The sequence below is a fragment of the Bos grunniens genome, chromosome 6 (genome assembly GCF_055505025.1).
Source record: "Bos grunniens cultivar Pamir isolate PY7600 chromosome 6, Bosgru_T2T1.0, whole genome shotgun sequence".
Classification (NCBI taxonomy): Eukaryota; Metazoa; Chordata; class Mammalia; order Artiodactyla; family Bovidae; genus Bos; species Bos grunniens.
The window spans coordinates 88,110,150-88,136,837 of record NC_141170.1 but is presented as its reverse complement, the minus strand read 5'-3'; the positions used below and the strand labels follow the sequence as shown (position 1 = coordinate 88,136,837).

The 26,688-nt window shown below is 33.4% G+C and overlaps 1 protein-coding gene across 7 annotated transcripts in view; it reads right to left on the bottom strand.

The window, feature by feature from the left end:
* SMARCAD1 (SNF2 related chromatin remodeling ATPase with DExD box 1) overlaps positions 1-26,688 on the bottom strand; it is a 90,664-nt gene continuing 63,976 nt past the window's right edge. For all 7 annotated transcript variants that reach the window (XM_086406554.1, XM_086406556.1, XM_086406555.1 and 4 more), the window contains 15 exons: positions 20,699-20,898; positions 14,773-14,863; positions 11,807-11,906; positions 10,346-10,405; positions 10,166-10,241; positions 9,046-9,181; positions 8,353-8,490; positions 7,097-7,192; positions 6,885-7,002; positions 6,553-6,674; positions 5,667-5,855; positions 4,951-5,069; positions 3,936-4,118; positions 2,720-2,829; positions 1-1,337 (listed from right to left, as the gene is read on the bottom strand). In XM_086406554.1, the coding sequence (XP_086262680.1) occupies positions 1,276-1,337; positions 2,720-2,829; positions 3,936-4,118; positions 4,951-5,069; positions 5,667-5,855; positions 6,553-6,674; positions 6,885-7,002; positions 7,097-7,192; positions 8,353-8,490; positions 9,046-9,181; positions 10,166-10,241; positions 10,346-10,405; positions 11,807-11,906; positions 14,773-14,863; positions 20,699-20,898 (1,800 nt within the window). In that variant the 3' untranslated portion in view covers positions 1-1,275. The remainder of the gene's footprint in view (positions 1,338-2,719; positions 2,830-3,935; positions 4,119-4,950; positions 5,070-5,666; positions 5,856-6,552; positions 6,675-6,884; positions 7,003-7,096; positions 7,193-8,352; positions 8,491-9,045; positions 9,182-10,165; positions 10,242-10,345; positions 10,406-11,806; positions 11,907-14,772; positions 14,864-20,698; positions 20,899-26,688) is intronic.

Sequence of the window (26,688 nt, the reverse complement as noted above, 5' to 3'; positions counted from 1 at the left end):
TTTGATTTATAAATAAGTTTATTTATAATGATATTTACATAATAAAACAAAACACATGAAACTCACAAGTTATACAAAGAAACTGATGCATAATAAAAACAGCAATATAGACCAACAGGCAAAAATTTAAAGAAAGATTTAATAAAGACTTAAATATCAAGTAGACAACTTTACTTCTAAATTTCACTTTGTCACCCACACTGAATTGGAATTGAAGAATGGCTCTCTCTTCAGGAGGTCCTGTACTGGAAATTCTGCCAAGTGTAAATTATATTTTGATAAGAATTCAAAGTTAATGACCTATTTCCATGCAGTACCTAATGCTGCCTTAAAATGAAGTCATATTCAGTCTGCTTTGAAGTGAATCAGCCTGCTAATCTGTTCTGCCAGACTAGAAAAATGTCACCAACATTTTGCTGACGTGGCAGGAATAAACTACTATGTAAAGAGAACTGGAGCAGAAATAACTGGGCAATAGTTTCAAGAGAAGCAAAAGCCAGGAGAGGGAAAATAATGAAAACATGCACAAGAATAGGTAGACTAGTAAGCACAGTTAGTGCAGTTGGGAAATGAACAGAAGGATTTACTTCATGGAGTAAGATAACGGCTTCTTCAGTTACTATTCACTGGAAAACAACTTAGTGCCTAGCCAAACAAATTTGTGTTAACAGAAGTACTTGGGAGGACCTGGGCAGGGGGTTAGTATATGGAATGCCACCTTTAAATTCAGGTTGAGTTCTTATTGACAGTGGTGAACATCTGTTTCAAATAGCAATAAAATGAAAACTATATAATCTATACAGCTGCATTCTTTAACATAATTAAAAAAAAACTTCAAATGAGACGAGCAAAAACAAGACATAAGCATTGTCAAATAAGGCACATGTAAAAATCTACACACATTATCCAGTGAAAGACAATATATATATATATATATTTGGAGGTAGAAATAATTACAAAAATACTGACATTTCTAAAGCATTAGCGTATTTGTTACAAACAATCACCAACTAATCCCCATTCAGAAAACTGTTTTGTAAAATGATTATTTAACATCTTCAAGACTACATATTCGTGGCTTTTTTCGAAATTTCACATGTGAGCATCTGGAGAATTCAGTTAGTGGCAAAAAAGTTGTCCATACTATGAGAAATGTAATATGGAAATTATAAAAAGTTATAAATGTTCATAAACCCCATGGTCATCATAATGTAAATGTCCTTGAGTGCACCAAGTTGATATTTCCTCATCAGTTAGGAATTAACAATTCTTACTTCACAGGCCCATTGATGTTTTCAGTAATGTGGCTATATCTGCTGGCATACTTCCTTCGTCACCTGCAGGTCAGAAACTGGTGTTACAAGTTTGATAAAAATATTTTATGAAGCATACTTCTTTCCAATTTTCTCTACTTTTGGTGAATTCTTAATCATCTTTCAAAGCCCAGTTTGATTCAGTGTTACTCCCTGTTAAAAACCTTCTCAAATTCCTACAAATAATATTAGGGCTACTTCCCCTGTGCTCATGTTCACATTGCCAGCAGAGCAGTCTACAGCTTCTCTTTCTGATTTGATAAAGATATACAGAGACAGATATAGATAGCCTGGATCATATCCTATTCATAGACTACATAGTATTTACTCCTCAGGTTCACTAAATAAAAGCATCTATGTAATAATCTGAATGTGAAAATAAAGACAAAACTCACAAATCCAACCAAACAGAAATAATTTCATCTAAACTTATTTTCAGTCCAAAGATAATCATTGACTTAAAGAAAATTTCAATTAAACAAGACCCCAGTATCTAGACACACTTATCCAGGCGTCTCTCTTTCTCTGTCACTCATACAGACCCCAGCTAGAGTCTAAATGTAAGACAATACTTTTATCTACTCTTCTCCTTTCAGTAAAAAATATGCATAAGATGACAAACCACTGTATAAACTCTCAGGACATTCACTGACATGCTTGCCTCTGAATTTGTCCAAAGACTTGAAAACAGTCCATGAAATCCAAATTTAACATCACATAAAAAAGTAAGATGCAGAAATAACTGGTCATACAATAAAAAATAAACTTTACAAGGAAGCTGGGTGATAGGGTGGGAAGGAGGCTTTTATTTGCCCTTTTATATCTTAGGAATCTTGAACTATGTGGATTTATTTACCTTTTTAATAAAAAATTAAAACTTTAAAAATCATTCTCTTTAAAAAGATGGAGGAAATGGAGAGGGTTCTATTTGATGATTGTTTCTAATATCCAATTGCTCTTTAATTTGAAATTATTCAATTTTTTAATAAGTGCATTTTATTGTACTCTAGAGTAATGAGTATTTTGCTAGTCAAAATGAAATTAATATAAATGTTAGAGTTCTTAAGAACTTAATATTGTGCCATGTGCTTTGGATTCATAAATATTTCTAATATAGTAAGTGAATTATAAAACTGCAGATAAAATTATGGACCCAATTTTATTTCTGGGATATTTTTGTGTCAGAGACTGAGAATGGAAGAGACAGAATTTTTCAAAATCAAAGTGGTTTTATCAGTTCTGGCAAAATGATCTTAGTTACTGCAGTACTTTTAACACAAGTATGCTTATGTTCTCCTGTGCTATCCGTTAATCTGCATACCAATCAAGGACTCAAATCATCTTTGTTACTCCCTGCTACTGCTAAATTGACGCCTTTCCATATTTTATGCTGATAAAAAACTTACCTTCATCTACTGTGGTCATATCTTGTTCTAGTTTCAACTTCTGTTGATTAATTTTTAGCATGGATTCTTCAATTGTCCCTTGGCCTATTAATTTTATAACTAGTACTTCTCTAAAGAAAACACAAGATATGTCCACTGGTTACTTAATATAAAATTATTTGATATATACAAACTATGAAATACATAAATCGCTTAAGAATGCAGTAAGAATAATTAGAAAATTGTTTTAATGAATATATCCATAAATTTAAATTCTTTTATTCACACTACTTGAGATTGACATTTTCTGAGCATGTCACTTTCAAACATCCTTACTGATCCAAAGGATAAGAAAAAAGGTATCTATAAAAATTGCTGGTATAACTGTATTACAACAAACAATTCTGGGTTCAGGTAGGTATTTCATTTAACAAAGAACATGCTTTTCTTATCAGGTTCCCAGAGATATAATTTAGTACAAAAAGTATGGAAGTGTTGTAAAGTACAAGGATTACATAGGAGGTTTTAGTTCTACAATAAGTACTAATAAATATTTGGTTCACAAATGAACTTATCAATGTCTTTTGGAAATACAGTAAAACACCCCACAAAGACTGATTGTTTGCTGTTTACATTGAGAACAGAGCTGAATTATAGGTATTTTCACCTCTTTATGTCCTGTGAGCAATGTCTAATTTAACCTTCACCTAAAATACCTACAGCTCACATAATCTATTTCCTATGAGGTAAGAAGGTAGCAACTGTATCACATTACCAAATGTGTCTGGCTCTTACATGGCTTAACAAGAAGTTATTTCAATTACTAATCTTTTTCAAAGGGGCTGGGCCATTGGTAGGACTTCGTTTTCATTAGTTGCAGAACGATATGGACTGGGGGTGGGAGGTTATTCTGTTTTATTTTTTAGGCTGCACCATGTAGCTTGTGGGATCCTAGTTCCCCAACCAGGGACTGAACCCGCTCTCCTGGCAGTGAACGTGCCTAGTCCTAACCCCTGGACCTCCAGGGAATTCCCTGCTTTAATTACTAGAATAAGAATAGGTTATATAGTGCAGTTCATATCCAACACTGTTGATATAAAATACCACAGGGGTCTTGCTTTGCTGAAAATATAAAAACAAAAAACTAAGAAAGGACATCTGACAGATCATATTCTAATACTCTATAGAAATTAAATTGGCATTTAATTAAAAATAAATTTCAACTGCAAACACTCACTTCGTCTGGCCTACTCTATGGCATCTATCTTCTGCTTGTTTGTCATTGTAAGGATTACAGTCAATATCATGAAGTATAACAACATTTGCTGAAGTCAGGTTTATTCCTAAGCCGCCAGCTTTTGTTGACAGCAGAAAGACAAAGATATCCATATCGGTATTAAACTCATCAATTAGATGAATCCTATAAGATAAATATATTAGGTTAAATATCACAAAAAGGTTTATAATGAAAACTGAAAGCAATCACATCACATGGAAAATAAACTTCAAGATGTAAATATATGCTCTTGGCACTCTAGTTATTTTTCTTTTCTACACCATTTATCTCCCTACTATTAATAATTCTTACTTTTAACTATGCAGATTTGATTAATTCCTAATTAATTTTGTCTTTTGTTAAAAGACTCTTGGCTTTTCTAAATTCTGATACGGCTTTGTGATCTTTAACCTTCTTAGAGTCAGTCAGTTATGACTCACAGACAATATCCCTGATGAACTATGCATTTCAAGATTAAAATGGTTAAAACTATAACCATTAAAACTATAATGGTTTGTTCTCTTTAGCATTACTTCTCTTCCTACTCAATGCAGGAAAAAAAAATTTACTCTAGCTGATAAAAAAATAAACCAAAGATATAATGCAGTTTAAACACACTAGAAAAAGCACTGCTTTTAAGACAACCAAAACCCCAAACTTACTCAACTACCCTCAAAACAAAAGATTTTAAGGTAATCTTGGTTTAAAGACAATGTGCTTTAGACTTGGAATGATTTTCAAAGAGAAAAGCACTGACATACATCTAACTCTACTAGTTGTTTCAAAATGTATTTGACTATGGTTCAGAACAAAAATTAAATTTTCCTCATCTTAAGGTAATGAATGATCTAAAGTAACCAAACATAAGACTCAAAGCAATATACAATTCTATGAAAAGCTCTAGACATTTAAAATTCTAACATTTACTCTTATTTGAGAGTAAGGTAGAGATTTTCTGAAACCAAAGTATACCAACCTTTCAGAAATCTGAGTCTTCCCATCTAATCTGAGGTACCTATGCTGATGATGTTTTAAGAGAACCTCTAAAATATCCAGCATCATGGTAAATTGGCTAAATAATACAACTCTATCACCCTGTGGAAATACATATATTAGTTAGGTACATAAAAATAAAATAATTATCTAATGAAAAACTGCCTCTTTAATAATAACAATAATAATCAAGTAATCATAGCTGAGATAAATTTCTTATTTTAGATTATATATAAATTGTCTTCTAAACTTTGGACCTAAAATTGATTTTTAAGACTAATTAATGGGAATAGCTACCAAAAATACTAATTAGATTGTGATCTTACAAATCTAAGCTATTTCACATGTAAACATTATGCATTAATTTATGTTAATGCTCACATATAAGGATTAATTTATGTTACCATGTACCTTCAAAATACTAATTTTGAAGCAATTATATACAATGTCACCTATGAAATAATGACAAGATTATTTAAAAAATCAATATAAATACATTCTACTAACTTCTATTAGATGGAGGAAAAGTAATCAGGAAAACATGCCCAAATACATCCAAAAAATGCTCAAAACATTAATTTCTAGAAGAATGCAGAACATAGGCTAAAACCTCAAGAAAGTCAAATCATGCCAGAACTACTTTAAAGTAGCTGAACTAATTGGGAAAACATATAAGGGAGAAATATTCTTCTTTAGTACCTTCTGCTTCAATTCAGACAAGATGCATCCTAAAACTCGGAATTTTCCAGAATCTAAAATCAAGTCCATGTCTAACTGGAAGTTATTAATATGTCGATACTGTTTACAAAGTACATGTAATTCAAAGTCTGTCATAACTTCCATATCTTCAAAGATCAGGTCAGGGTTAGCCTCACAATGTGTAGGTTCCTCAAAATAAAACAAAACAATATACACCTCAAAATGAAGATAATTTATAATATGATTAGAACAATCTAAAAAAATTGTTCAGATCAGATAGAATATCTAAATCATTAGGTATTTCAGTGCAACAGATTTGGCAAAGGAAATTAATAATTATTTTTTAGCTATAATACAGATAAGAAGTTCTTACTGTTTTAGAGATAATATACTGATATATTTACAGTTGAAATAATGTCTAGAATTTGGTTCAAAATAATCCTGGGGAGGATTCTAGGTGAAACAAGAGAGAGCAATCTCCTTCCAGATGATAACTGTAGAATATGGGTGAAGGTTACACAGGTAGAAGCTTTCATTACACAATTCTCTCTACTTTTACATGTCTAAAATTTTCCACGAGTTTAATATAAAACACAGATACAAAAGCATATGGCTGTGTTCGAACAAAGCGTTATTTGTAAACATAGCTACTGTCATATTTGGCCTTGTGGTCATAGTTGGCTGACTCTTGATGTAGACTGTCAGTCCTTCTTGGCTCTTATGTCTCCTAATTGTTTTCAACTATGTCTTAAAAATGTTTTTCTTAAATATTTGGTTAAAGGGTTAATACCCTTATCAGGTTCAATGGTCTGACTTTTAGACTAACAATGAATCTAAAAGCTTAATAGTGCTAATAAAGCTTACTGTTAGCATACAAAATCCTTACCTTTAGCATAAGCTGAGACATTTCCTTGAGTTTTTCAGCTGTGTAATATTGGCGATGTAATAAAGGATGATTGGCCATTTTTCTCAATTGCATCATGACATTGCACATTTCTGTATTTTTTTCTGTGATCCAAAAGTACACATTAAAAAAAAAAAAACAAGTTGATGGCTGTTTGCTGAAATACATCTCAATGCAAACAAAAGGTTTTAAAACTATTTCTTCAAATTGCAACTTAAAAAAAAAAAGCAAATCCCACTATCATACGATTAAACAAAAAAACAGTCCCAGTACAGGATTATTCTTTACATAAAATTGTGAAAATAAGGTTATACCCATGTTATTGATAGACTTTTTCAATCTGTTGAAGAGATTCATATAGAGTTGTTCCTGCTTCTCTGACATTGCACATAACTCAATTCGATCTTTTTTGGGGGGCAGCTGCTTGAGAACCTGTGAAAGGAAAACAGTTTAAGCAGATCATTCAAATAAAGAGTAGAAAAGATTTTAAAACCAATCATAACAAAAATACACAGATAAGAGTTACCTCTTCTTTTACTCTTCTGAGAATAAATGGTTTTATAATTTGTTTTGCATGTGCTATTCTCTCCTTTTCATATATACTTTGCTCATCTGCTGGTTTCTAAGTAAAGTAAGAACATGACATTTTAAAGTTATTACACAACATGAAACTCTCCCTCACTACATTGAGTTGTTTCCCATAGAAATTCAATTCATTCTAGACGGAACTTGAATTCTGGGCTGACGTATGGCTCTTAAGACTCCACATGTACTTGCAGGTGTTGTGACAAATCAGGTACTCTCCGGAGGTAATGAAACTGAACTGCACTAGGACACTGTTCAGAAGTTATTAACTGAGGAGTCATTACTGATCACACAGATAACTCTCTTAAAAAGATGTGTATGTATTTAAGGGAGTTTGGGTAGAGGTAAAGAGAGAGAGAAGTAGAAACTTGTTTGTTATCTATTTGTGGAAAATGGCCCCCAAAGAAAGCTAGTGCAGGTGATGCAAATAATTAGTCTACAGAAATAGGGTAGTTCCTAGCCAAAACCTGTTAATTTTGGAGAAGAGGATTTTTATTCTAAGATTTTAAAGGAATCCTCCATATCCTATGATCTGCTAAGACCACCAAATGGGAGGGACTACATTAGTGAAATTAGAAAGGCAGCTGGCAGTAGAAGATTATCAGAAAATTCTCGTAAAATACATGTGATTTGGGAGAGTGTCAAGAACCTATATAAACATTGTTGTGCTGGAAAATCAGAGTTCCTGAAAACTACACTCTCATTTTTCTAAGTAACAGGGAAAAAATTAATCATATTTTCTTCTAAATAAGATTTCTTTATTGTGACTTTTATGGAGTGTTAATGCAAAACATATCTCCCAGTATATGAATTTTTGGGATATTCTATCTTGCCTGGCTTTATAGTTTACCTATTAAAAAAATGCTAATTTATCTAATTTTAAAAAAGAAGATGACATGATCAAACTTTCTCCACATATTAAATATCTGAGCTATCCACTAATTTGAAATGATGATTCAGAAAATCAGGATATTAAAAACCAAAACTTTCAGACAATGATTATAGAAGCCTCCAGTTTATTTCCCATTGTATTTTGGCTGACTTCCCAACTCATCCAAATACAGGGATATCAACCACTTAAACTTATTTCATAAGCACACATCTCTGATGAAAACAAAAAAAAAGACAAAATTAAAAAATGGTCCAGATAAAACACAAAGTAAGACATTTGAGAAAAAAATATGAATTTATGCTTACTGTCTTAGAAGAAAACATTCTTCGTATTTCACTGGTGCTACTACTGAACATATGTGGCATAACAAAATTCAACAGCGACATGAGTTCTAACAGGTTATTTTGCACAGGTGTGCCTGTGAGCAGCAGACGGTTATTTGCCTATGAACAAAGATAAAGTTTAGATTAGTGTTGCCTTAAAAGAAAAAAATATTTATATACTTTTTGGTTATCTCCCTCAGTGGAGGAGAAAAAAATTAAAATCATTATTAGTAATAAAATATTCTGTGATGAAAGATAAGTAATTCTAAAAAATTATCATCTATTGTACTTAAAGGTAGAATATATAAAATAGTTTATAAGTGGCTAACTCATGTTCCCACATTACTTTTCTATGAAGCAATGAAAGAAGATAGATTACATCTGATATCCATAAAGTTTATCCTATAGTACAAAGGTTGGCAAACTGAAGCTCATGAGCTAAGAATGGTTTTTACATTTTTAAAGGGTTTAAAAAAAATAAAAAGCAAAAAACAAGTGATAGTAGCTATGGCTCATGGAGCCATAGTAGAATGGCTCATGGAGCATGAAAAGTTACTTATCTGGTCCTATACAGAAAAAGTTTACTGATCCCTAATTTAAGATACCATACACACACACACACACAAAATCTAAAATTTTATCATACTTGGAAAAATTCAGAGAACATTCTCTTACATTAATTGTCATAAGGTGCTGGTAGCGGATGGAGCCCATATTCTTCAGCATATGGCCCTCATCAAAAATTGCATAATTCAGTTTCAGCCGACGAAACAGACTACGATCATCAGAACTGCTGATGGCACAGTTATACCTGTCACCAAAAGAAAAAATCAGTCTCTAAGAATAAACCTTTAAAAGCATGAACTCATGTGAGATTAATGTTTCAAAAAATTATTTTTATTTATATATTTTTAATAGCTAGTACCTAACATAGCTGGTACTCAAATAATTACTGATGCACTTATATCCAATAATTACCGATGTACATGTAAGTGTGTATATGTTAGTCACTCAGTTGTGTCTGACTCTTTGCGACCCGATGGACTATAGCCTGCCAGACTCCTCTGTCCATGGAATTCTCCAAGCAAGAATACTAGGGTGGGTAGCTATTCCTTTCTCCAGTGGACCTTCCTGATTTAGGGATCGAACCCAGGTTCCCTGCACTGCAGGCAGATACTTTACCATCTGAGCTACCAGGGAGGATGATGCACATGTAACCAAGTTACAAAAGCTGCAATATGCAGTTAAAAGACAATTTATGTGTTGTAATTAGACAACCTCTACACATCTAGAAGAGGCCAATTTGGGTACAATTTATATGTGATCTGCAATTATCACACACTTTGCTTTATGAACTGTTACATCTTAAGAAGCAGTAGGGAAAAAAAACCAAACAAACATGAAGCTAAGACATTTCTGTTAAGAACACAATGTTCTGTGCTTAGTTGTTCATTATATTAAACTGGTAGAGTGAATCCAAGAAATAACAATTAATAGCAGCTAGCAGTACAAGACTATATATGAAAATGGAGTCTCTTTTATTAAGAAAAGATGAATTCTGGATGAATTCTTTTAATCATGGTCTCCTACAGAATTAATTAAAAAGTGTTATTATGGTACTACACACCAAACTGAAAAATGCGTAAATCTTCAACATAACTCATTATATTACTTTTGTTTCATAGTCCTTAGCATAAATTTTATTTCATTTTACTACTATTTTAAAAACATTTTTAAAAAAAGATTTGGTGGCTATACATTTTTTTTCTTCCAATTTTTTTTTCTCAATACTTACGTGGTCACGATTACATTGTATTCTTCATATCTACTATGAATGTTGTATCTAATCTGTTTACGTTCTTCTTGAGAACCTAGAATTTAAAGATGAAACATACAAATTGATTTATTGTACTTAACTGTATGTTAAGATTTTAAAGAAATTTCCAAAGTTAAGAGAATAATGACATACTCTTACCATAGTAACAGAGCACCTTTAAAGTGGGGCACCATAAATTAACTTCTCTTAACCAGTTATCTATGAGACAAAAGAGATATTACTTGCATCTGCTACAAGAGGATATATGTGTACAATGAAATGAACACTAAAGTCTAACAAGTTCCACCAGGAAATTCTTTTAAAAAGTAACAGAAGATGATTTTGAAAAATCACAGACTCTTCACAATTTTATCCCTGTGATTTTCAGGTGGCATCAAAATAAAGAGCAGAAGCCCAATCATTATATTTACAGATGCTTATTAATTTCTAATTTTGACATTTCTTTTTTTTGGGGGGTAGGGTACATTCATACATACATTCTCTGACTCCAGTCTAAAATGAATTGAAAAAGAATGAAACAGTAATTTGAATTGGGATGAATTGCATATTTCTCACTTAATAAATGTTTAATTATAAGTTTAAATCACTTCAGATCAGATCAGATCAGATCAGTAGCTCAGTCATGTCCGACTCTTTGCGACCCCATGAATCGCAGCACGCTAGGCCTCCCTGTCCATCACCAACTCCCGGAGTTCACTCAAACTCACATCCATTGAGTTAGTGATGCCATCCAGCCATCTCATCCTCTGTCTTCCCCTTCTCCTCTTGCCCCCAATCCCTCCCAGCATCAGAGTCTTTTCCAATGAGTCAACTCTTCGCATGAGGTGGCCAAAGTACTGGAGTTTCAGCTTTAGCATCATTCCTTCCAAAGAAATCCCAAGGCTGATCTCCTTCAGAATGGACTGGTTGGATCTCCTTGCAGTCCAAGGGACTCTCAAGAGTCTTCTCCAACACCACGGTTCAAAAGCATCAATTCTTCGGTGCTCAGCCTTCTTCACAGTCCAACTCTCACATCCATACATGACCACAGGAAAAACCACAGCCTTGACTAGATGAACCTTTGTTGGCAAAGTAATGTCTCTGCTTTACTAGGTTGGTCATATGCTATCTAGGTTGGTCATAACTTTCCTTCCAAGGAGTAAGCGTCTTTTAATTTCATGGCTGCAGTCACCATCTGTAGTGATTTTGGAGCCCAGAAAAATAAAGTCTGACACTGTTTCCACTGTTTCCCCATCTATTTCCCATGAAGTGATGGGACCGGAAGCCATGATCTTTGTTTTCTGAATGTTGAGCTCACTTAGCTTCCCTTAAATTAATTACTCATGAAACAATTTAAAAGTATTACGAAAACAATCTTTTCAAATGATATTTGATCTGTAATAATTTATAAGCTGAATAACTTACTTATACTGAGTTATTTTCTTTAAAAAGACTTCCAGTATAATAATACACATATGCAAAGGGAGAAAAGTTATAAGGAAACCACAAAAATGAACATCCACCTCCACAAACTAAGAAATCACACACACACACACAGTTTTTCTTCCCTTCATATAAAACACTATTTAGTCAAGTAAAATTGTCCACAGTATTACAAACCTATAGTTGATGCTGGAACAACAATCAAATGAGGACCTTTATTACCCTCCTGATAGAGGTAAGCCAGAAATGCAATAGCTTGAATAGTTTTTCCCAGGCCCTAAAATAAAAGTTTAAAAGAAAACATATTAAATGTAAAATCAAACAAAAGACTCAAATAAATACTGGGAAAATGAAAGAAAAAAGAATATTTCTGGTTTTATTTATTTATGATTCCCCACAATGTAACTCTACTGTATTCTTAGTTCTCAATAACCAAAAAAAAGATCATAATCTCCAAGTGATACTACAACTTAAAGAGTGGGATGTATTTTAACTGCTTGTTAATATGTGATACACACTAATATGAAAGACCTCTGCTTGCATATAAACAATATAATTTTGGTAACTGTTAATATAAAGCAACCATTTAATACATACTGGATTGATAGAAACAGCGTTCCATTGAGTAACTGGAGTTGAATATATACCCATCCTATTACTTAGCAATTTTACTCCTAAGAATATATTCAAGAGATATGAGAGCATATGTCTATGAAAAATCTTGGGTAAGAATACTGATGCACTCTTATTATAATAACCACACCCTGGAAATAATCTAAACTGCCAGGAGAGTGGGTAAAAAGCAACCACCACCACCAAACCACTAATACATGGAAGAGCATGGATTAATCTTAGTAATGTTATTATGTACCAAATGAACCAGAAACTATTTAAACAGTATATGTTGTATGGATCTATTCATACAAAGTTCAGAAATCAGAAAAAAAATTATTGTACTGTGATAGGTGTCAGAATAACGGTGGTGTTTATGACTGAAAAGGAGCATAATGCAACTTTCTGGGATGATGGAAATGTTGATCGAGAGGCAGTCACGTGGGTGTACATACATGTAAAAAGTCACTAAGTTGAACATTTGTATGCACATCAATGAAGTATTATATTAAAAAAAGGCTGCTGCTGCTAAGTCGCTTCAGTCGTGTCGGACTCTGTGCGACCCCATAGACGGCAGCCCACCAGGCTCCCCCATCCCTGGGATTCTCCAGGCAAGAACACTGGAGTGGGTTGCCATTTCCTTCTCCAATGCATGAAAGTGAAAAGTGAAAATGAAGTCGCTCAGTCGTGTCCGACTGACCCCATGGACTGTAGCCTACCAGGCTCCTCCGGCTATGGGATTTTCCAGGCAACAGTACTGGAGTGGTTTGCTATTTCCTTCTCCAAAAAAAAGCTAGAGGAAGAACAGCTCCTCAGGAGAGCTAAACATTGCCAACTGTTAGGAACTGAATTGCTCCCAACCCCAAATTTATATGTTGAGTCCTAATTCCCAATGTTAAGATTTTTGGAGATAAAGCCTTTAAAGAGATAAGTTAAATATAGAGTCATAAGGGTAAGGGCCCAACCCTAATCTTTAAGAAGAGACTGAATGTGCCCACAGGAAAAGCCATGTGAGGACACAGCAATGTGTCTATCTACAAACCAGACGGTAGCCTCTGGTGAAACCAAACCTGCCAATACTTCGATTTTAGACTTCCAGTCTCCAGAACTAAGAGAAATTTCTGTTGTTTAAGTCTCCCTGTCTTTAATATTTTGTTAGGGAAGCCCTAGCAGACACTACCTTATCATAAATATTGTACTTTACAGGATACAAAAACAGTTCCACATAATATATCTCATCGATACCAAATATAAATGATATAGGAATTACTTATGCTTTATTAACTTCATTCTTGAGAGATTAGGTCATTTGGTAAAGGTCAGGCGGCCCATGAAAGACAAATGTAGACCCAGAACCCAGACTTGATTTCCAAGTCCAGTTTCCACAATTGTACTATTCTATATACTATATATAACTTCTAATTATTTTTAAATCCCGCATATATTATTCACTATTCTAAATCACTTCTATGTTTTAACAAAAGTATGAGGCACATGTAGGAATTGTCTTAAAATACTGACGATTATTTTACTAGAAGCGAAATAGAGGACAAAGATTATCTTTGTTTTTATTTTGAAACTCTACACAGTGTAAAAGAGCTGACTCACTGGAAAAGACCCTGATGCTAGGCAAGATTGAAGACAGAGGATCAGATGGTTGGATGGCATCCTTGACTCAACAGACATGAGTTTGAGCAAATTCCAAGAAACAGTGAAGGACAGGGAAGCCTGCATGCTGCAGTCCATGGTGTCACAAACAGTCGGACGTGATTGAAGAGAGTGAACACCACCCCCACCACAAGTTAATACATATATATTCAATAAACATTTTCTCCACTGAACATGATTCATTTTTTAATAAACACTTTTTTAAAAGTATAGTTGGCAGAAGGAAGGTAAAAGTTAGATTAAAGGTCAAGTTTCTACATGACAATACTTGGACTATTGGCTGTAATGAACTTCCTAAGCTTACCTTCAAGTAAAATGTGATTGGGAAAAGAACAGAAACTCAGAGATCTCTAATAAAAGTAAAATGGCTGAGATGATGGTGATGATAAATGTGTAGATTTACTTACTGACAAGGACAGTATCTATGATCAATTTTAAAGGCAGGTATAGAAAAGCACATGCATTAAAATCTCTTTTAGTATAATATATATATGTACATGTATATATATGTATGATGCATTCAAACACATCTGCAGAATAATCTGGAAAGATACAGCAAAATAAATATTTAAGGTGATAGGATTATGTGTGATATTGGTTTTTTTCCTATGTATTTTTATGTAACATCTAATTTTTAAAATATATATTTATTAATTTGATGAGAAAGACAAAAAACCTATTTTCATTTCTGAGAGGAAGTAAGGAGGCTAAAACTCACATAAGCAATCGAAAACTGAGAAGGGCAAGTGGCCTTAACTTTGCTAAGAGCAGTAAACTAACAGGGTCCAAGGGAAATTTTCATTTTTTAAATGACAGCAAGGATGCCTACTAATAGTATATCCTAGAAATAGAGTACTACTTACCATTTCGTCTGCCAAAATGCCATTAAGTCCATGTTTATGTACCAGGGCCAGCCAATTCAAACCAACCTTCTGATAGGGCTTGAGTGACAAACTGGTAAAGAGAGAGTTACCGAATGTTATAGCTTTATAATTCTATTAACTTTCTCTACTAGTTTTCTGAGATGCAATTTAGGTCTACAATGTACACAAAAAGGAAAGTATCTAGGTGTGGTCTTACCTTTTAACTTACAGTTATTAATAAAAGCTATTTACACTTAAGAAAATGAACCCAAAACATAATATGTTTTAAAAAGTCTCTCAAATTTTATTCTGTATTTGTTAACTTACTTCTTCTGGCAATAAGAATTACAAAAGGTATTGTCGTATTCAGTTAAAACGTAATGCTACGAAATTAATTACATAAACAATCAGACTATTAACTATGGTAACATATTACAAAGCTAACATTTATATTAGAAAAATGCATTCATATGAATGAGTATTAGCACACTAAGGAACTTAAAAGTATCAGAACAAAAACATAAGCATAATTTGCTACTTTGCCAGGCTGATTTAATAAACACTTTCTGAATGAATGCCAATCACCTTTAATGTCGCTGATATATATAATTATAGAGCATGTATGCATTGTGTATTTATGTTTGAACTATGTATAAATGTAAACTTGCTAGGCGTCAATAAATACCAATGAATAGAAAACAGCAGGCAAGTGTCAAAATGTTATTTAATTTGTGAACACATAACAGATTAATCCCTGGGATTAACTTTCTTGAAAGATAACATGGAAGGGTTACAGCAGATGAAAACAACAGTTTTTTCTCAAAGTTCAAGTTGTTAAAAACTAGTATTTACTGAACATCTATTATATACACAGATACACAAAAATATCATTTTCAGGTATCACCTCATTCATAGAGGTAGGCTATCACCATTTTAACAGATGAAAAAACCTGAGGCTCAGCAATTTGCCTGAGGCTGCATAACTACAAAGCAAAATCTCATGGATAAAATTTTAACCCAGAAAGTCTCTCTCACTCAAAAGCATATTCTTATACTCTCGAGGGCAGCTTAAACCCCACATTAACATAAAAACTTAAGACAAGGCCATGCTCCTCATTCTACAGTTTTTATTCTGTCCCTTTAATTTCTGTTGCACATATCCTATCTGCACATAGGGAATGTGTCTAGACACAGCCATGGGTATGATAAATGGTTAATGGGTCAGATTCTGAAATCCAGACACTTTAACTAGAACAGGGGTCAAAGAGGTAAGGCAGAAAGGTATCCATCTTAAATCAGAACCTATTCTTCAACTGTGGGGTGTGCAATCTGCAAAACATTTCTCATCTGAAAAAATTAAAAGTAGAGGTAGAAAAAAGTCAGCAGTGTTGCTGAAGCCTTTACAGTTCATTTCTTAAAATGTCTTTGGTCTTCTTGGCCAATACTATTTCTATGCCATTAGAAAAGTAATAATAAGTAGAATATACTATCGAAGGTATTTCAATTTTTCAGATCCAATTAAATTCTACTATACTGGTAGTCAGAATAAATGCTAATACTGGACTCAAGACACTCTACTATGGGCTTTACATGCATTATTACTTTATTTAACCTACATTATAAAGTAGGTACTATTACTATAATCATCTCCATTTACAGATAAGAAATCCTCCCTGGGATTCAAAGAAGTTAAGTAACTTCCTAAGGTCACAGTTATCCAAATCTGTGTCTACAGTTGGTAGAGTAGAGCTGGTATTCAATCCAGGTCTCATCCAGAGCTCTGCCTTCAATCACTAAACAGCAAATATGAAAGTTTTCTCTTTCTGACCCACCTACTCTACAGTCAGGACTTTCTATTTTTAAATTGAACTTTCTGTTATTTTTCTGAGTCATTCCTAACGTCTTAGTCATCCCCTACATATCAAGGTTCACATTCCATGAAAATGATGAAAAACTCGATAAGGTAGGCACATTGCTGCTGCTGCTGCTGCTAAGTTGCTTCAGTTGTGTACGACTCTGTGCGACCCCACAGACGGCAGCCCACCAGGCTCCCCCATCCCTGGGATTCTCCAGGCAAGAACACTGGAGTGGGTTGCCATTTCCTTCTCCAATGCATGAAAGTGAAAAATGAAAGTGAAGTCGCTTAGTCGTGTCCGACCCTCAGCGACCCCATGGACTGCAGCCCACCAGGCTCCTCCGTCCATGGGATTTTCCAGGCAAGAGTACTGGAGTGGGGTGCCATCGCCTTCTCCAAAGGTAGGCACATTACATCACTTCTAAACACATGCCAAGAGCCAATATGCTATCTCAATGTAAACTGATCACAAATAGCCAAAAAATATTTTTAACAAACAAAAGTGACTGAATCTATGCATCACTAACACATGTTGAGAAATGAGTCTATTAAAATATTCTTGACTATACATAAAATTTTTAAAAAGTGATGAGATAGAGAATCACCTACTACATTGAATTTCCCATTCAAATACAATTGTTTCATTCACATTCATAAAGCAGCTATAGTAGTTGTTCTGATGAGGACATTAAATACCTTTATTGAGTACATGTATGTGTGTATTTGCTCTTCTGCTCAATTTATCTAAATTACAAGTAACTAAATTATCTAAATTACAAGCAACTGTCTGTTGCAGCACTGCTGCCCACAACACAAATCTTTTCAGAAAGCAGAAGGATCACTGAAAATGCAGTTTTGGTAAACATTTTTCAATTCACTTGTTAAGACAAGTTTTAAAACAGGGCAGCTATAGTCTTTGTCAGTCACTAGTATTTAGTTGCTATACAATTACACCTCCCATTAATTTTGACATTTCAACATTTTCTAAAAACTTTCGACTGCATATGAACCCCAACCACAAGTTTACAGGTAAGAATATAAATTGCTCAGGGTTATCTGAATGGTATGAAGTATAGCCTGGACCTTGTGAAGTGGGTAAGTGAACTCTTCTCAGTAAGGGACCATAACTATCCTACATTGTATCTTACCTCCCAATGAGGAAAAAAGTGATTTTAAGATTTTCTGAGGTCATGAAAGAAAATAAGGCAGCATGTTTAAAGTTACTTGTTTTGTTAGGGGGGGAAATCCTTTCAGATATAAGTTACTCTGATTTCTTTTCAGAGGGAAATTAAATTGGGTTTAAATTTCCTGTCAGAGAACACTAACTTCAAAATTATTTTGAAAGGTGAGAAAGGCCTGAAATAGAAAACTGGAGTATATACAGTGTGCTAAATTTAAGTGTAAAATGCAGAAGTAGAGGGCTAAACTTTTTGCAGTAGTTCATATGAAACAGATTAGGGATGCTAGTTGAAATTTTATATCCCTTAAGTATAACATGAATGCTGAAAATACTACCACAATAATAGTTTGTACTAAGAGCAGTATCCAAGCTTCTAAAATATTTATATCATAGGACTCTGAGTTAGTTGGATTACGTCTGCAGTATAGATTTGCATTTGATGTCACTGTCAAATGGTTTCACAGCAACTGTTTAGGAACAAGGATATGGAATCATCCTGTCAAGTTGAGGATGAACAAGATCAGAAGAACCTTAGTAGATTTAGCCCAGAAAAAGACACATAATTAAATATTATTTTACACTGAACATGTGAGATATCTTTTCAGTTAGAACAGTATAAAGCTGATAAAATGCTGATTACAGCTAAAGCTTGAGAGATGGCTACATTTATGATAGGAATAAAATAGGAGTAATGCTGAGGTTTGTTTTTTTAACTTTTCTCTCACTGTATTATTATATTTTAACTTAAGGCAATTTTAATTTTGATGTTTCAAAATAATGATTATGAATGTTAATGGTTTTTAGATACATATGAGAATTTTTTCTCTTGCCAGGACTTTAACAGGTTACACAGTTAAAAATATGTCATAGTTACACTATGTCTATATTTTCTTTTATCTCTAAAAGGTTCTTTTTCTGTTATAATTCTTATAAATTCATAATAGCAAAATAGTTAACAAAATTTTGCTTCAAAATAAACTTAACTACAAAGAATTCATTCTGTTAAGCAAAAGCATAACGGGTTATTCATCAGGATTGCGTAATATTTTCTTCAGTGCTAATAAATCCTTTCCCAAGGCAAGGAAAGTACTTTAAATGTTTCTATACTAAGCAGCCATTATGCTTGGCCAGTATACCAAGTAAAAGTCTGCAAGTTGCTTGTGTAACTTACAATGGCTAAAACAAAAGCCAAGAAAATAAATTTCACCCCCTAGAAGTGTATCTAAATAAACTCTAGACTATCTGTACAGGTTTTCAGAAGCTGTACTTTGGACTAGATCCAATAAGCACCTAAAAAAAAAATAAACTATTTTTCTCATCTGTTCAATATTTCATAAAAAAGTCTTCAGTCTAATGGAAAGGATAGCTTTATTACCTGATCATACTATTTACAAGTGATAGGACTTTGTGGATGTGGGTTTAATAGAGAAATTTTTTAAGTGATGCAATAAAGCACTTGATTTTTTAAAATCCAAATTACGATAAAGTTGACTCAACTGGGTAAGCCTTGTAGAGTGAAGAACTCCCCATATCCAATGCTGTAGAACAAGAAGGAGCAGCTCCAACTACACTTTTAGGAGATGAATTTGCTGACATGGTCTTAGTTCTTTCTATGCAACAGAGAAAAGAGCTTCTTTGTGGGAAGTGCATCACGTTTCCCTACACCATCCCATAGCACCCTAGAAGGGCACAGAAAAGATTGTAGCTTACTATTAAAGGCCAGTAACCATATCCTGATTTTTTTTTTTCTTATCTTGATTTTTAATTAACCAATGATCAGCAAATATGCTTTGATCATTAACTTCGTAAAATATCAGAAGTATATAAAATCACCAATGAAGGTAATTAATTTTTATGAGGCCCTAGTGTTAATCTTATTATATATCTACCAGAAATATTCCAAACAGAAATAATTCATTTAAAAAATTACATAACACTGCAGAGTATGGATATACCAAAAGTAATTCTAACTAGGCTCTGATCTTAGAAACCTCAACTGTTTCTGTGTTTCTGCCTCTGTATGTATTATCACAGTAAACAATTGTATACTTTTTTAAAAATGGAAGCATTCTGAACAGTTCTAGGTTTCCAGACAACTTAAAATTAAACTTTTAAAGGAAGTTCAAAACAACTGTGTGCCCACCATATCCCAACATCATGCAAAGTAGGGATGTTCACAATTACAAAATATTGTGTTAGTTATGTTCTGGTTGTTGGACAATTTTTTTTAGTGAAAATACTTTAGTGCTTATTTTTTGCAAGAATTCTGACAAGGTATTTTACTGACAGCAGCAGGTGGGGGAATATACTTCTTGTATTTTTTTTTAAATCACTTTTCCTTACATAATCTATTTAATAGAAGTATCCTTTTCATTTTTTATGTGTTTTTACCTCAAAAAGATTTAAAAATTTGGGCTTCTGAAAGCATTTAAAACATTTAATGACATATATAGATTATTTTAATCATTTCATTCAGGATTAAAAAGAAATTGAACTAAGACAAATTCTTACATTGATAGAATTCAGTAGCTGACTCTTCGAAGCCCTAAATTAAGTAAAGAGGTAGCTAAAACCACCTTTTCAGGTTATGTGACTGTATAAGAAATTATCTGTTATCACAAGGAAAACATAGGTTATGTAAGACCATATTTTTTCCCTCTAACTTACAATGTGATAATGGAGGAAGATATCCTGACTGAGAAGGGGAGAGGAGATCAATGGAAAAGAATTCACACACCACTCATGTACCATTTTAGGAAACCCTGGTTTTTCCTTTTGACATTAGTTTTCCTATCATTTCCACAGTTAAGTTTCCTAGGCACAATATAGAAATAAAAAAAACAACTTACACAACTGAGATAAGACAATAAATAGGTGCATACAAGTGTTACCTTTGGTTTAGAATGGAGGGTTGCTCTGTGTTCCATCCACCTCCATTTCCAGTGAGCATGGTAACTTGTTTTGTCAGTTTATTTGAAATGTCTTCACATTTGTTCATAAGCTTTATAACTACATCCCTTTCTTGAATCAGTGTTTTACAGTGCCATATCAAATCTTCTGATAAGCCATTCGTTTTGGACATCTTTGTGAACTATGGCATGAAAAGAAAAATAATTTAACAGTTCAGATCTAGAGTCAAACGGAGAGTCAATCTCAATTTTTCTCTGTGATGGAAAAAAGTTTCTTAAACTCTTATTAATGACCTTCCTTAATCAAGTGCAAAGACAATAGGCATTTTCATTATCATATTTCTCTTTGATAAATCTCACTGCCATCTTAAACTCATCATGTTGAAATAAAATACACCTTTCTCTTCAAAATACAGAATCCCAAGCTTGTTACTTTGATTCTAGTAGCTGTTCTCTTATGGGAGAAACTCTAACGTAATTGTTAATGTCTCCTATCAGTCATTTTTTTGCCTTTAAAACTCAATTCATTTCTATTACCAAAGGTAACAATACCAAATGTAATAACCTCAGACCAGATCTCTTATTTTTGTCACTTCCTATGAATATGACATACAGTCATATGACTATATGATTAATTTTTCTGAAACATACTTTTCCCTATCTAAGTACAACCCCTCAAGCTTTCAAAAACTCCAATTATTGATATTGTCCCTTGATATTTTACCCTAAACTGAGACTAATACTTGGAAGATACTGCCTGAATTAAAAGTTAGCTGTGACCAATTCGATAGTTTGATTAAACTTAAAAATAATATCAATTTCAACACAAGACTTGGATAAATGGTTTTGTGTGAAAACTCAGAATTTCTTTCAAAATATATTCGTATTTATTTTTCTAAAGGAGATACTGACTACTGCACAATGTAGAAGTTTTAACAGAATTAGAATTTTTCCACAGAGCTGAAAAATATACCCTGAAAAACTGTAAAAAAATATTTTTAGTGTAAACGATTAGAAAAAAATCCCAGTAGCTATTTGAAAACTGTTTGTTGGACAAAAAAACAAACAAACAAACAAAATTCAGAACAGAACAAAGCTAACTAAACTAAAACCATCTTATCAAGATAAAACCACACGATTTTGACTCATGACATCTTACTTGGAATATTTTTTCAAGTGTAACAAGAATCTCATTAACAACTCTAAATAATCCCTGTTATCACAATATTTCTAAGTTCACAGAAAAGCTCAAGCAATAGAAATTTAGTAGAGGATATGCTGAGAAAATTTCATAAATAATAGTTTATATTAATACATTTTTTATATCTAACTTAGTTGGTAAGAAATGAAATTTTTAATCTGTCCCAAAGCCATATTATTACTGTACTGCAGGAATAAAAAACATAACAAAACAAAGATGCAGCATGCCAAAAAACAGCACTGTGAAATACGAAGTCATTTGCACACTACTTTATATTTTCACAAGGACAACATACATTCATAATCACAATGTAACCTTCCATTTGGTACTTTCAGGGAAAAGATTTACACATAAAGAACCAGATGTGTAGGAATCAGTGCCTTGAAGATTTTAAGGAGGTTCTACTAGAACTTTTAATTACAGTATTTTTATTTAATGGAACGCCCCAAAACAACCTCATGTCTATTATGGGGTATGTGTTTGTGATATGTATGTGTGAGAGAGAACCAACAAGAATAGCCAGGAAAAAAAAAAAGGAACATACAGTGTGTGCTTTGTACGTGGCAGAGACTGCTAGGTAAGACTCATTAAGTCCCCACAACAAATTCAAGATCAGTCCACCAGTTCCGGATGAATAAATCAAGGCTCAATTCCCAAGGTTACAAAGCAGGATAAAAAGACTCCAGTCTATGCTCTTTTCACTAAAAACTAGTAACTCCCCAAATAAAATAAAACTGTGAAAGTTAAAAAGCAAAAACCCCTTTTTTCTGCAAATAACTGCCATTTATTGTGCGTTTTATTTTTAAATAAAATAACAATTTTATTTATCACTACCCTGGCTGGTAAACATACCCGGTATACAGACATATTCCCTGTTCTCATGTGGTTTACAGTCATTGGGAAAGACACACAACATACAATTTTAAGTGTTAACAACTGGTATTCCAAGTTGTTGTTCAGTCGCTAAGTCGTGCCTGACTCTCACAAGGAAAAAAAAAACAAAAGCTCACGAGTATAATATAACTGAGGAAGTCCTTTCAGAGTAATAAGGCCAGAAATCGCAAAGAACAGTTTTGACTCAAAAAAGATCAATTTAAAATGTCACAACCTAGAGAAGTAAGATATAAACATAAACAAACAACTAACCAAACATTACCACTTCCTGATGAAAGAACACATCACCAACCATTTAATAGTACTGGTGGGAACATCTAATTCTAATTTTGTTACTTCTAATTCCACAGAAAATATAACCAGAAAAGCCCAGACTGGGAAGCTATAGAACAAATGATCCAGTTTCTTCACCAAAGATTACAGGAAGGGTTGGGGCAGGAGGGAGGGAGAGAGGCACAGGAAGGTGGGGGGAGATGAGGAATGGAGGAGCAGCGGGGAGGACAGATGAAACAAGATTCAAGCGGGTAATTAAGCTGGCGATGAGTACACAAAGGTTTGCTACACTATTCTAATTTTTATGTCTGATATTCTTGTAGGGGCAATGAGGGGTATGCAAAGCAACTCATTTCACAATGCTGTAACAGTCTGATTGAGACTTAGTGAACTTGACATTTTGGATATTTTTGAAGTCAAAGTTTCAAAACTTAACTCGCTGAGCTTCTCACATTCTTTACCCCTCTTTCCATACAAGACAACCAACATTAGAGATGATCCAAATTATTGCTGTTAGTTTAGAATTTAGATCTAAGTAGTGATACATTGTCAATGAATGTAAGACATCAGTTTCATTTCTCATCAGAAAGAGAAAAAAGTTTCACTGTGTGATAAATTTGCTAATATTAGCTTTAGTAATAAGTAATAATAGTAAACACAAAACATCTCTCTCATGTAAATGATGACTCTAGGGAGCAGTTCAGATCTGGTAGAGTGGTTCCAAAAACCAAAACTTCTACTTTGTCGCTTCAATATCCTCAGCATGTGGTTCCCAACATCACACCAACAGGGAGAAGAGATCCTTAAAAGACTCTTTCAAAAATCACAGTATACTTCTGTTATATCTCACTGGACAGGAATTTGTCAAATTACCAAAGGGAGGCTAAAAAAAGTAGTCTTAAATATACTGTGGGTAATGTCACCAGTCATAAACCTGTTTTAAAGCACAGAGTGGGTTAAAAAGACAGAAAAATGATTTGATCCAAAAAAGTTTGACTCATTACGTCTAGAAATGACACTGACGGAGGAGTAGAAAACTACAATGGTTTCTTAACATTTCACTAATAATATACTATGGTTATCTGCAGCAAACGTTTTTCAAGACAGACAACTGAACAGGCACTTACTTTACAGTCCTTAGACTGCTCCACTGGTCAGTACCATAATTACAGCCCATTTACAGATGAAGAAATAGAGGAACAGAGACAGAACTTGCTTAAGGTCATGTAAGTTGCTGGAAAATGTCAGAACTGGGATTTAAAATAAGGTCATTTATCTCTACTCTATTATTCAATCACTTCCTAGTAGGTATTTATAAAACCAAGGGACTAAATAAAGAGGCATGAAACACAAAGAGAGAATAACAAGTTTCCTCAGGATGTCAGGGAAATCAGACTCCAATGTCACAACTGATTATTTGACCTACAAACAATCAGTCCAAACCACAGCAGGTCTTAAGACTCCAGAAGACTTTTTCAAGAAGACGAAACTGATAAAATATCTGAAGTGTTTAATAACTGAGGGCAAATTTAGACAACTAGGGAAGAGTCTAGAATTGAAGTAACAAGTATATATACAAAACTAAGAAAAGAGAAAAATCAAGATAGCTAATAATTAGGGAAAACAAAACGCTGAGCAAGGTGAAAAAAGCAATCGGTGTTGTATATCACAAGGTTCAGTTATGAAAGGTATTTGCATAGTTAACAAAGTAGATACTAAAAAAAAGATTTTCAAAATTATCACATTATTAACATATTGCTGGGCCTGGGAAATGGGCATGTGAGACAGACGGTGAGAAGAGAGCTAATCCTACCACAGTGCTATAATGTCTTGTATCATGTCAACAAATAAGCCCTGCAACTGAGAAATTTGGAAAAGCATTATGTTTATATTACCTAGAGATATAAAAGCAATAAGAATCAGACAAGATGTGGAAGCAATTATTTGCAGTACAAGAAATGGGCTAGGAAGCGGATGGATATGGATTTTCAGGGAAAACAAGGCTATAGAATTATTTAACCTGTTTATCTAAATATATGCATAAATAATAAACATTAAAAAAATCAAACATTTAATTTCATAATGTTTTCATCAAGTGTGTGTGGAGGCAGGGGAAATGGGCATCTCCCCTTAAGAAAAGGTGTAAGAAAACTACTGCTATGTCACTGCTCTGAAGACAAAAAGCATTTAACAATCCTGTAAGTTACTTAGCTTCACTAAAACAAGATTTAAGAAGTACAAAGTACTCTGTAAAAGCAGGATCTACTAAGAAATCTAAAGTTATTGATAAGCATAAAAATATGACCCTAATTACATAATGTGAAATATACAAACATACACATAAACGGATACTCAATAAATCTTAAGTGGTGACTATCTTTGGTAGAATTTTGGCTAAACTTGACTTTCTTTTTTCTTCTTGCATGTACTGTTTCAACTTTAGACAAAACAAATTCTTTTTAAAAAATGATAAAGCTATTTCTTTCAGGGGGAAAGAAAAGGTAACTGATAGTAACTGGATAATTTCATGAAAAAAGAACATCAACATGGCCCTGATTACCATCTCTTTGATTAAAAAGTATTACTTTAAGGCCTTTAATGTTTTTAAAATAGTCACAAACTGAAGTACCTATCTCCTGCCACCATGTGTCGCTCTTACAGCACAAGTAACTGAATTTCTATGGGAAGGGGAAAATTGTTTAAAAGCAGACTTAATTCCCCACCTAAATAAAAAGTGGGACAGCAGCTTAGAAAGTACTCAAATGCACATGTAATTTCAAAATAAATATTTATCAAACTTACAAAAGTGAAAACAAAGCCTGAATACAGCAATCTTCTTCATTTTATTGAAGCCACCCTATCAGGAAGTAGTACACATTACAATGCATCAAGTGACAAATTCACAGACATTTTACAATAAGCACCAGGAAAACAAAGCAAAAGAAAACTTGTAGTATAAGTTACTAGAGGATGGGAGCAGTACAACAGGAGCTTAGTGTTTCCACATGACTAAACCTTGTTTGCTTGGTTAACAGTCAAAGAAAACTGCATTTATACTGATCTAAATGTTATGGAAGTAAATGTGTTTTAGGTTGAGTTATTTACATAGAGTTAGCTACTCATGAATCTTCAATTGATCAGTATACACTACTGTTCTGATTAAAGTATAAAGGTGCAACATATAAGATTATCATAGACATAATAGTATCTCCACCTTACTTTGCACAAAGCTAAATAAAAATTCAGTAAGTGGTGGATCAACTGGTGCCATCAAATGTGTGAAATCTGGCAATAAAAACCCCAATTTTACCACATTAACAGTACATGTTTTTAAACTAATAACATTTTGGCTGGCTATATTTTCAAAGTCTACATGATTTAACAATGTGGCTTCTTACCATAAGCACATACTTTACTGCTATTAAGCAGAAAAATAAGAGAAATGGAAAAATTATGAGGAAAATTTGACAATCTTTAGATTTTTATTTTTAAAAAGGATATACAGCTGCAAACATCAACACCCTCACATAATGCACTTATTTTGTTAAAAAAAACTGATTACATTTAACCCATCAACATTATGGAGACTGTCAGCTGGGTAAAA